At 36.6% G+C, this 11,957-nt stretch overlaps 1 protein-coding gene across 1 annotated transcript in view; it reads right to left on the reverse strand.

The window, feature by feature from the left end:
* Positions 1-455: 455 nt before the first annotated feature.
* The window catches only part of LOC113452298 (vomeronasal type-2 receptor 26-like), a 27,728-nt gene continuing 16,226 nt past the window's right edge, over positions 456-11,957 (reverse strand). Inside the window, exons 4-8 of the mRNA XM_087917272.1 lie at positions 4,381-4,672; positions 3,128-3,991; positions 2,546-2,773; positions 1,833-1,959; positions 456-1,354 (exon numbers count right to left, since the gene is read on the reverse strand). Coding sequence (XP_087773398.1) covers positions 456-1,354; positions 1,833-1,959; positions 2,546-2,773; positions 3,128-3,991; positions 4,381-4,672 — 2,410 coding nt within the window. The remainder of the gene's footprint in view (positions 1,355-1,832; positions 1,960-2,545; positions 2,774-3,127; positions 3,992-4,380; positions 4,673-11,957) is intronic.

The following is an 11,957-nucleotide window of genomic DNA, read 5'->3' on the forward strand; positions in this document are numbered from 1 at the left end:
AAAAATGGATACCCTATGAGAATGTGCTAAATCCATTTCTACAAAATATTCATTAGCTTTTCCCCATATTTATACAGTGGTTTAAGAAATGAAGCTATTAAAACCATGAACTGGAAGCTGCAAACTTTTAGGCATCCTTAAAGTAAACATCGCAAATCTTCTAAGAGCTAGATGCTCAATCTCTTGTTTGTTCGATGTATTCAGAGGAAAAAAGTGTTAGGTTAAATAAACTTGTAGAATGTCAGAAAATGTAGCAAATGAGCACTTCATTTGGAATAGGAAATAATGAATTTAAATAATAATCCCAATACTTCATAAAATCTTGTTTGATAGAAATAAGGATGTCTAAAATAAAAATAATGATAATATTATGTAATAATATTAATATAATAATAGCACATGCTCTACTCTTTTTTGTTAATCATTTCCCATGGCCAGAAAGAACAGATAATGTGTTAATTCCTCTTTATGAGTTGCTCCCTGTGGTTGAGGTCAGGTCTCAAAACAACGATGTAGCACTTTGGCAGGAATATGCATCCCAGTAATGCAGCACTGGAGGACAAGATGGAGAAGACCTCCACGGCTACCATGGCTTTTCCTTTTGTGCTCAAGTAGGCTGGAAAGAAGGAGATCCACACACTGCAAAAGGCCAACATGCTGAAGGTGATGAACTTGGCTTCATTAAAGCTGTCAGGTAATTTACGGGCAAGAAAAGCAACAATAAAGCTGGCGATGGCCAAGATACCCATGTAGCCCAAAACAGAGTAGAAGAAGAAAGCTGACCCCTCATTGCACTGTAAAACCATTTCTTGGAGCTCTGACTGCATGTCCATCTCAGGGAATGGGGGAGATGTTGACAACCAAAGAATACAAAGACACACTTGTAGGAGAGAGAATGAGAGGACAATAGAAACAGCCAATCTTTTCCCCACCCATTTCCTCATCTGAGATCCTGGTTTAGTGGCCATGAAAGCCACAACCACAGTGATGGTTTTGGCCAGAACACTAGAAATGGCCACTGAGAAGGTGATTCCAAAAGTACCTTGCCGGAGAAGGCAGATCACTTTGCCAGGTTGGCTGAGGAACAAAAAAGAGGAGAGAAAGCAGAGCTGAAGAGAGACAAGTAGGGTGTAAGTGAGAGACCGGTTGTTGGCTTTGACAATGGGAGTATCCCTGTGCTTAATAAAAGTTCCAAGTACACAAGATGTCAAGAAGAAGAAACAAAAAGCTGCTGAGGCTAAACCAATTCCTAAGGTTTCTCCAAAGGTTAAAAATAGGATTGGTTTCAGGATACATCCTTTCTTTTCTTTATTTGGATAATGATCTTCTGAACATTGAAAACAGTCATCCATATCTAAAAGAAAAGTCAAGGCATGTTTTTATATATTCCATATTTTTGAAAATAATATTCTTCATGAGTGCCAAACATTATCCCTCTCAAGTTTTTCTATTGGTTACCCTATTGGATCATGTTTCTATGGAAGTGCAGTTTTTCCATCATTGTATCAGCTGGGACCACCATTAAAGAAGCATGATAGGAAGGGCAATTATTCTATGAAATACAGTTCTCTCTGGCAGTTTCAAATTTATTAAAATTTAGACCATTTGACTTTTCCCATTTTTCTAAAACCTGGAGAGGAAATACGTAAGGGTGGATATAAGAGCTTAGCTCTTATGGAAAAACTTGAATTCAGAATGATAGATTGTTATTCACAGATCTAGAAATGAATATTCATCTTGAAGAACTCACAATACTACTTGCTATGTTAAAGTAGTATATTACAATTGGTTTAGGTGTATCTTATGAGAACTTGCTGGAATGTCTCACTTACCCTTTTCATCTGAAATCTTCCCTTCTGGACATGGAACACAGTCATAGCAGCAGAATTGTTTTCCTTCAGCCTCCTTCTTCCAATATCCAGGGGAGCAATGGTCATTACACAGAGAAATTGGAAGAACCTGATGATAAATATAAAAGATTTTTGCAAAGGGAGATTTAAAAAATCAAATAATCTAGCAGAATCCAATCTGGGACAGTCACTGGCACCAAAGGTTGACCAGTGACTGACTCACAGTAGATTGTTCAACATTATCCTGGGATCCCTCCATTCCTGAGTTATTAATTGTTCCATTTTATTGGGGGAATTAATCCTTTACTTCCTAGAGGAGTACTGTATATCACCTAGCTGGATTTATATTATACATTAAAAGTTGTTGAAATTAGAATGATGATGAAAAGGGCCTCTTTGAAAAAGGGAAGATGAGTAAATAAATATTCATGAAAATGTTATGGAAATGATGTAGTCCCAATGATTTGAAAGCCATTTTCAATCAAATATGAAAACCAGACTTTTACATTGCAACATCATTTTGTCAGTTTCATGAGTGCTTAATCTTGGGCCACATTTGTTCAAAGTATGCCATTTTTTCTTATAAACATAAAAATTAGATTTCTAAAGAAGCTTTGCTCAGTATAATTTAAGAGATCAAGGCCTCTAGCTAGAATCATAATGGCTCAAGATACAGTCCACAAATGAGTCCATACCTGATTAAACGCTGGATGCCAGACAATCAAATCTTCATCAATGAATAATTCTTTGCCTGTTGGAGAACTCGGATCAATTATTCCGACTCTAACTCTTTGAAAAGACCGATTGGGGAATGTGATGAGGTTGATAATATCAAATCCACCCATTACTTCCCCTTTTTCATTCAGGGAAACTTTCTCTCCAGCCGAATTGTTAAAAGAAATGCCATGTAGAAATGGATGGAGCTATGTAAAAGAGAACAAAGAGAGAGAGAGAAAGAGAAAGAGTTCAAAGGATAATACAGGTAGTCCTCTATTTACAACAGTTCTTTTAGTGGCCATTCAAAGTTATTATGGAATGAAAAAAATGACTGTTTTTCACATTTATGACCTTTGCCATCTTCTGACAAGCAAAGTCAATGGGGAAGCCAGATTCCCTTAACAACTGTGTTACTTAACAATATAGTAGTTTCTTAATCTTCACACCTAACTGGATTTTATAAGCAGAAAATATTAAGACTTCCCACCATAGGTTAAAACGGTAATTCTAGGTCAAATTTCTCATTGAAATAAAAGAATTTTCCAATGCAGAGAGAATACCTGCCAAGGCTGCAGATATGGAAGGTCAGATTTTCTACCCATCATTGTTTTTTTCTTATTGAACCCCGATATGAATAATGCTTGCAAAGCATGAGCCACAGTATAAACAGCATTGTAGACACTGTAGCTTTGGCCAGTCATATCCATTTCAAAAACAGGTGCAGGAAGATCCTCCAGTTTGTTCTCTTCCAGGCACTGCCAATTGGACGTTTCTTGTAATTCTGATTTTGAGAGTGAACAATCAAATAATTGTTCCCAAACATCTTGCAGAAAGCCATCTTTGTAGCCTGAATGAGGGTTGATGGTCTGAAGAAATTCCTTGAAACCTATAACTGCTCTTGAATGAACACTGAAGGAAATAGCCCCATGGAACATCTGGAGATCCCAACTGATTTGAAAGCCTGAGAGCACAAAATCAATCTGTGCAGTCATGATCCACACATTTCTCAATAATGCAGTTTGCTTGTTTTCAGGATCTGCTACAAACATGAAAGCTCTGAGCCCTGTAATTGTCAACGATTCTCCATAGACAAGAAATGTGGTGGTATTGCTATTCCTCATATTAGTGACAATACTTGAGAATATGTGATAAAGTTCTGTACAGTGTTCTATGTGGATTAGTTGTGAAAGCCTTTGTATGAATGATGAACAGATTCCATTTTGTGAAAGTATGGGCAGCATTTTCTGTAAAAAACGTTCTCCATTATTGTTATCTATAGTAAATATCCCAATCCATGTCCATCTAAAATGATGAAGCAGTTGAATAATCCCAATATATTGATGGTCCTCTTTTGGGACCATGAAATGAAGTGAATATTGCTTCTTGGTCTGAAACTCCTCTTGGTCTATTGAGCCATATGTCAGCTAAAAGAAAGCAGAGTAATATTTTGTTCAGTCGTTCACTCAGATCTGTTCTGGGTCTAGTTTTCCTGTAAACAATAGCCAAGGAAGGATTTTTTTCCTCTCGATTTTGTTTAAAATATTAATATAGTATGGAATTTCTATGAACTATTACAAACACATTACAATAGTTCATTTGGTTGAACAGGAGCAGGGTGTGCTACATTTAAATCTTCCCTCTGATATGGAATGATTCTAGATAATTACTTGTATGATTGGCACTGTAGCTTTAGAAATGATGATTAAGGTGCCTAGAATATCTTAATACAAATCTAAGTCTAATACCTGATTCTCAGTAATTACATCATAACAACAAGGTATAGAATTTTTCTGCTCATCTCCTCCATACTGACCTGTGGAACCTTGTAGAAACCTGCAACTTCAGCTATATTAGATGATGTATCAGAACCTAAGCCTCCAATGATGGCCATGAGATTCTTCCGGCTATCACATCTGTAGTTAGGGACAAATTCCAGAGATTTGAAAAGCAGGTCCAGGGTGGTGCGATAGGTCATCCTTGAATTGTAGTAACTGTCATAGATGTGGAACCCAAGAGTGATGTTAGGTAAGAACTGGGTGTCTTCGTTGATCTTCTTTACAGCAAAGGCCAAGGCAAGCATGTGTTGGTAGAATTTGGTTATTACACTGAAAATAGATTAAGCACACTTTTTCAAAATAATAATAATTTTGCAAATTGTTTTAGGAGGGTCAGTATATAGCTGACTACTGAAAAACCTGTTTCTGATTGAAGTATTGATTAATTGTATAATCAGGCTAAATATACTTATTTTGTAATCAGGCGAAATATGCTTTGTACACTATTTATTTCTTTTTAATTTTTTTCCAGAAAGTTAATAATTACAAGACATACTGTGTTAATTTCTGAAATTTTAACCTCAGTGTTCAGTGTTCAACTAGAAAGCTGTGGCTTGTTTTGTTCTCTGTTGATTTAGTATTCTAGGAACTATAGATTAAGGGTGAGGTTCTCTCTAAACCCATACACCTTGCTCATGTGAATTGTTTAAGTTCTTAAGGGATATTCCATGAGTACTCATAATTCTTAGTTCCACCAAAGTCAATATCTAACGTGTGTGGCCACTTTGGCTGCAAAAATAGAAATATTAAAACACCTTTAGTCTATCTTACCATTCCTTTCCTGTTTAGTAAAACAGAATGTCAATAGATTTAATTGTTTCCATATTTATGTCTGTAGATTCTCAGTCATCCTGGTTATGGTTGTCCCAAAGATATTTTCCAAAAGGCAATTGGAGTTTCTTAATTTTTTATTTGAAACATTTCACTTCTCATCCAAGAAACCTCCAGATTTGAACCAGAATTGAGATAGAAGAAGAAGTTTTGTGGATGAGAAATGAACCGTTTCAAAAAAAAAACCCCAAGAACCTTCAGTTTTGTTTTTTTTTTGGAAAAGCACCTTTATTTTTGTAATGTGAAATGTGGCAGAGCTGCTTTTTTTTTGCAGTCTTCTTTCTGATAATTTCCATGCAATGAAATATGCTTTACTTACAAGAATGTTAATGAAACAAACACAAAGATAGTTCCCTCTTCTCTCACCATGAGAAAACTTTCAAAACACAAAGAATTCTTACATTTACATGAAATACTCTACATTTTCTCTACAACAGTCATATAAACGATTCTTTGATATGCATGCAAGGTCAGATGATTCAAAGGAAAATTTTTACATTGGTGAATCATAAAGGTTGAGAAAAGGATGTTGGTTGAATGGAGTTTGAAAGAAATGGTAAATCAAGTGAGACATCATCCCACCGATGATGAGGTCCCCAGGTTGAAACCACTCATGTGGAACAGGGAAGGCATCACTTGCAGGACAGCTCAAAGGAACTGCTTTGTGCATCTGGAATACCAGGTGGATCGATTTTATGGTTCTCTGTATATGGAAAATGTGTCTGAGTCTATCTTCAAGGAGAACCTCTGGCAGGAAGAGAACTTTTTGGAAATGAATCTCACAGAGTCAGCATTACCACTTCCTTCCTCCGTGTGGCTCTTGAAGTATTCATATGGATTGTTTCTCAATTTCTATTCCCTTCTGTGCAGAACATTTGATATTTTGGTCTGCTAAAATAATAGAATGACTGTAGTTATTTATAAGGGACATAATTGGCATGGAAACACTAACCACCTGGTAATGTTTTCTTAACATGTGTGATGAACAACTTTCTTTCTTTAGAGTGACATAATAAGTGACTGGTGCTTAATCTCTTTTGAAAATAGTGGAGAAATAGAATTGGGAAGTTTGAAGTTAAAACATAGCACTAATTCTAGAAATCAGGAATGTTTGATGAAATGGTCAGATGTCAACTATCTGTTACAGATTAGCTGGTCTGGATTTCAAAATCCTTTGGAAACTAGATAAAACTGGTCTGGATTTCAAAATCCTTTGGAAACTAGATAAAACTTCCAGTTCCAAATCATGCTTGCCATGGTGTTTCCTGTGACATTACAGGAGCCAAACTGTTATTTTAAAGAGTATTGATGCTTTTGAACTTTGCTGTTAGGGGAGACTCCTGATAATTCTTTGGTGGCCAAGAAAACAAAGTTTGCAGAACTATCTTCTCCCAACCCCGCCACCTCAGCTGCTGTCCCTGCTAGTCCATGGAACCAGAAAAGTTCTGAACCGCTGATCTATGGAGTTCCTTTGTTGAAAACATTTTGATGGCACATAATCAATCAATCAAATCATTGAAATGTTAAGAATTGACTACTGAAGAAAGTTGTGATGACATGGACAACTGTTGGCATTCTATTCTATTATTAATCTCTTGTTCCTTTCATCCTTGATTATAAATTTAGAACTAAAATCCAATAGTATTGAACCATACACATCTCCCTAAATATTTATTTGTATTGTTTTATGTCTAAGCTAAGCCTAAATTAAATATATATTAAAAAACCCAATATAGCCCGGCAAAGAGTAGTGTTTCCTTTTTTGGATTAGAAGACAGACCATGCAGCCACAGAACACATTACAGCTTGCTTTGAGTTTTTATTTCTTTGAAGATTTTGAAAGATTTGTAGATACATAATCCTGTCCACTTCTGCATTTACAGTTTCTGATTCAGAACATACTTGCATAAATGTTCAAAGCCCATAGGAAGAATCAAGACTTCAGTTCCTTGTACAGTGTTTTCAGGAGTGGAGTTATACTTATCTTGTTTCCCTGAAAATACGACCTACCCTAAAAGTAAGTCCTAGCTTGATTTTTACTGTGCATTCAATATAAGCCCTAATTCAGATCTCGCCAACTCCAGAGTGCACAGATAAAATTTAAGCTAGAGTGGGTCTTGGGGGGCTGGAGCTTCCCTACTACTTATCTTTGGACAGTTATAGCCTGGCCTCACACCTCCTGACACCTGCCTTGCCAGCCCATTTCTTCTGCAGCCAGCAAGGCTGGCAAGGCTTTCCTGAAGGCCTCTGGAGCTCATACCAAAGCTCAGGATCTGTCTGGAGCTCTGTAATTGGCTGCAGAGGCCTTCAGGAAAGCCTTGCTGGCCACAGAAGTTCTTGAATGTCTCTGACAATGAAAAGAAGGACATGGTTAACATAAGCAAATGAGGTTAGTCAGTGGATGACATCCCTCGAAAATAAGACTTTGTGCCTTTTTTGGTGACAAAAAAATAAAACAGGGTCTTATTTTTGGGGAAACATGGTAGTTTTGATTATATGCTACCAACTTAATATTTATTTTGGGTTAATTTAATCCCTGATCAAGGCTGCAGAACAATGGAAAAGAGAGCCATTTGTTATGATCAGGATTCAATTTTTTATTAGATCCATTCATATACAAAGTCCATTTGTACCTAATAAAAATACAGTTACATTGGATGAAAGTTATAATCCTTAACTGCATCTCAAATACAAGTTACATCCTTTCTGTTGATTTAAGGATTCATTGTAACCTACAATCTGAACAGGGGTGCCTAAATCTTTTGACATCAAATGACATAAAACCATTTATCTGAAATGGTATAGAGGGTTTCCTCTTTGAGCAGGGAGTTTATATATACTGACTAGAAGATCTTCCAGGTCCCTTCCAATTCACTTATTCTGTTAATTTTGCTGGGAGTTATTTAACCTGTATCCTAACGTAACCAACATTCTTTTTGTATCTTATGACTTCAATCTACACATGAAACTAACTTTTGCTCTACTTCCTTTGCAATCTAATTTCTGATCTTTAAAATCAGAATCATTTGTACATTCAAAGTAGTATTAACTCATAGAAAAGGAGTGGACAAGGTTTGTATTTATTAAAAGGTCTATCACACATTGGCATGAAAGATAAGAGGTCCCACATTATAGTCGCAAAAAGAAAGGCAATGCTAAATGCTAGGGATTTGCTTTTTATCTTAGGATATTTTCCTATCTTTTTATTTTTCATTCTATTTCAGATTTATTTTAATAAAAAAAATTAAATTATATATTTCCATATTGTGGAATGGAGGGAAGCTGTATGGATTTGTCAGTCTAAGGTTCACATACTATCTTTAAAAAATCCAGAAATCAAATCCCAAATTCTTTGTATTTAAATTCAATTAGCCTGTTTGCATTGGTTTGAAATTTGACCATGGTTTGCATTTTGAAGGATATATATATATATATATATATATATATATATATATATATATATATATATATGTGTGTGTGGGTGTGTGTGTGTGTGTGTGTGTGTGTGTGTGTGTGTGTGTACACATACATACATATACATACATACATACATACATACATACATACATACATACTGGAATATGTGCTTCAAAAAAAAACACAAGGTGAAAATTCTTGAAATATAGTCACAGAGAAGATATTTTCTTAAAAAGCAGAAAGAGCTCACTAATTGCCTCATCAGAAAAGTTAGATATGAAGAAGGGGGAGATTAGGAGAACTACCAAGAGAGCATTTCAGTTTTTTTTCAGCCTTTCTTCTCTGAATGCTAATATCTCTTTCATTAAGTGATCCTAAAGATGCTTTTTCAAAAAAACAACAACTGGAGTTTTCTTTGTGGGAGATGTTTTCCTCAGGAAAAAGCAATTCCATCTGTCATTTGAAAAAGCACTTTCAGGACAACCATGACCTGGATGACTGAGAATCTCCATAGACATCATTAAGTGATACTCTGGTGTATAATTTTAACACAGACAGTCTGGCTGACTGACTGACACCAGTCCTGCTAGGGCTTGTGTTAATTCTTGGGTTGAATCAGAAACTAGGAATATGAATGTTCCTATCTGCTGGCCATAAGCATGCCGCAGAAGGATAACTAATGCCCAATTCGACAGACATTTATTATGCCATTGTTTATTTTTCAGGATAATGACTCTGCAATTTGGCTTTAGATGTTTCCTTAGCCTCAATGTTGAGAAGAAGACCACTTCCAGGCCTTTGAGAGCTGCAGTCCTCAAGAGAGTTTCCCACAAACTAGCTCAGCTCTTTATACAGATTAACTAATTTCAACTTTCTCTGGAATTTGCTGACATGGAACCTGAATAGCTTGGAGGACATGAGAATGGTTTAGAGCAGTTAGCACAAACAAACAAAAAACACAAGCTTTATTTATATCTCTAGAATCCCAGTGTGCTTTTTCCTACTGCTGAAAATGAGCAATTATTCAGGCACATACATATATACACATACACATATACATAAATATATAGATATACCTTTAAATGCATTGGCATTTAATGCAACTCCAGTGGATTTATTATCCTTGTTATAATTATCCTTTAAAATATGTTTCTCTCTCTGTCTCTCTCTCTCTGTCACTCTCTGTCTTCATCTCTGTCTATATATCTGTGTGTGTGTGTGTGTGTGCGCACGCGTGCACACGTGCGCTAATCACACAGGCACTTCAATGTTCCCCAAATGCTTATCTTTCCTCTCCCCTTATTTATGTCTCTTTGTCTGTCCTGCACCTTGTATTGTAGGATGGCAAATGTACCCAGAACTGCATAGACCTGGGTCTGTGTACTTAACCCCAGAAAGCCTCATCTGCCACAGCTCACCCCAGAGAGTTCCAGCAAGAATCTGTTTACCAATCTTTCCCAGTTCCCCATGCAGATTTTTCTCCTTTTGTGCCAGCAATCAGGGCCAAAGCAAAAATGCCATGCTGCATTTGCTGCCTCCTTTAAAAAAAATATAGATTAACATAGATCTTTATTTAGAATAGAATAGTATTCTTTATTGGCCAAATGTGATTGGACATATAAGAAATTTGTCTTTGGTGCATATACTCTCAGTATACATAAAGGAAAAAAATACATTCACCAAGATACAACACTTAGTGATAATCAAAGGTTACTAATGAGCAATCAAATTATACTAGGAAACAAATAAAAAATATAAATTGTAAAGATACACGCAACACAGCTATAGACATAGGTATGTTACAGGAAGGATGAGAAGAAGAATAGTAATACAGTAAATAAATTAACAGTGTTGTGGGAATTAGTTGTTTAGCACAGTGATGGCATTTGGGAAAGAACTGTTTTTGTGTCTAGTTGTTCTTGTGTGCTGTGCCCTATAGCATCATTTTGAGGGTAGGAGTTGAAACAGTTTATGTCCAGGATGTGAGGAGTCTGTAAATATTTTCACAGCCCTCTTTTTGATTCATGCAGTATACAGGTCCTCAACGGAAGGCAGGTTGGTAGCAATTGTTTTTTCTGCTGTTCTAATTATCCATTGAAGTCTGTGTCTGTCTTGTTGGGTTGCAGAGCCAAACTAGACCATTATAGAGGTGCATATGACAGACTCAATAATTCCTCTGTGGAACTGAACCAGCAGCTCTTTTGGGCAGTTTGAGCTTTCTGAGTTGGCACAGAAAGAACATTCTTCAATGAGCTTTTTTGATGATGTTTTTGATGTTAGATGTCCATTTTAAGTCTTGAGATATGATAAAATATAAACTTGAAGGTGTTTTAATTACCCAGTAGTTTTGGAGTATAACAACGGCAAACCATTCAGGTAATTTTCAGCAGTTCTAATCAGAGCTTGTTTCTGGTTAAAATAACCAAAGGCTATATTGAGGAAAATACATAAACTGGATAAGGCTGGAATGGGCATGGCCACCTTGACATCATTCATGTAGGAAACAATCTGTGGTAGCCCGAGTGCTCTGCTCGCAAAAATGGGCTCCCGAGTTTCTCCTGCAACCTTCTGCCAGCAAAAACAGAGCTCAGGAGGGTAGCCCTTTCCAGCTACCCTCCTGAGAAGAGACAAAACCAGTCTAGTTACAGTTACTAGATCACAATGGAAGTTCAATGAAAACAAAAGTAAAAGTAAAAGTAAAAGTAAAAAGCCAAGCCTCAATTTGACATTCTCTTTAAAAAATCGCTGCTAAATCAGTTTCATCAGTTTTTGTCCAAAGTCTTACAGGATTCTTCTCATTTTAGAGTGTCCTTAAGTCCCCCCCCAAAAAAGATTCTCACCAGCCGATGCACTTTCTCTTTCTGCCTCTTCCTTCCAGAGCTGTTACAGCTTCAGCAGCTTAAAGGCTGTCTCTCCGCCGATGGTAAAAGGGCTTCTTCTAGATCAACAAGGGACTTTGCGATGTCCCTGGGATCAGCAGAACGCGCCCCTTACTATCACCGTCTCTATGGGACGGTTTAGGTCCATTAGGACCGACCAGGGGCAAAGATATCAGCTGCAATCTCAGAGCCCCAAGATTGCAGCTGTATCGCAGCGACGTGGCTCTGCCTTCTCCTTAACTTTTCATTATTCAAGGCTGGCAGGCTGGACATCATACTGATCTTTTCATTCTTACTTACCTTTTCTTTTTCCTTGTACACATTTAATGATATTATTGGAAAAATGAGAATGGGGAATATTGAAATATTCAAAATTCTGTGCTTTTTTACAATTTTGGTTCTTAGCCTAATAGCCACTAACAATAGCA

Source organism: Pseudonaja textilis, chromosome Z (assembly GCF_049901715.1).
Source record: "Pseudonaja textilis isolate UNSWEBS1 chromosome Z, rPseTex1.2, whole genome shotgun sequence".
NCBI lineage: Eukaryota > Metazoa > Chordata > Lepidosauria > Squamata > Elapidae > Pseudonaja > Pseudonaja textilis.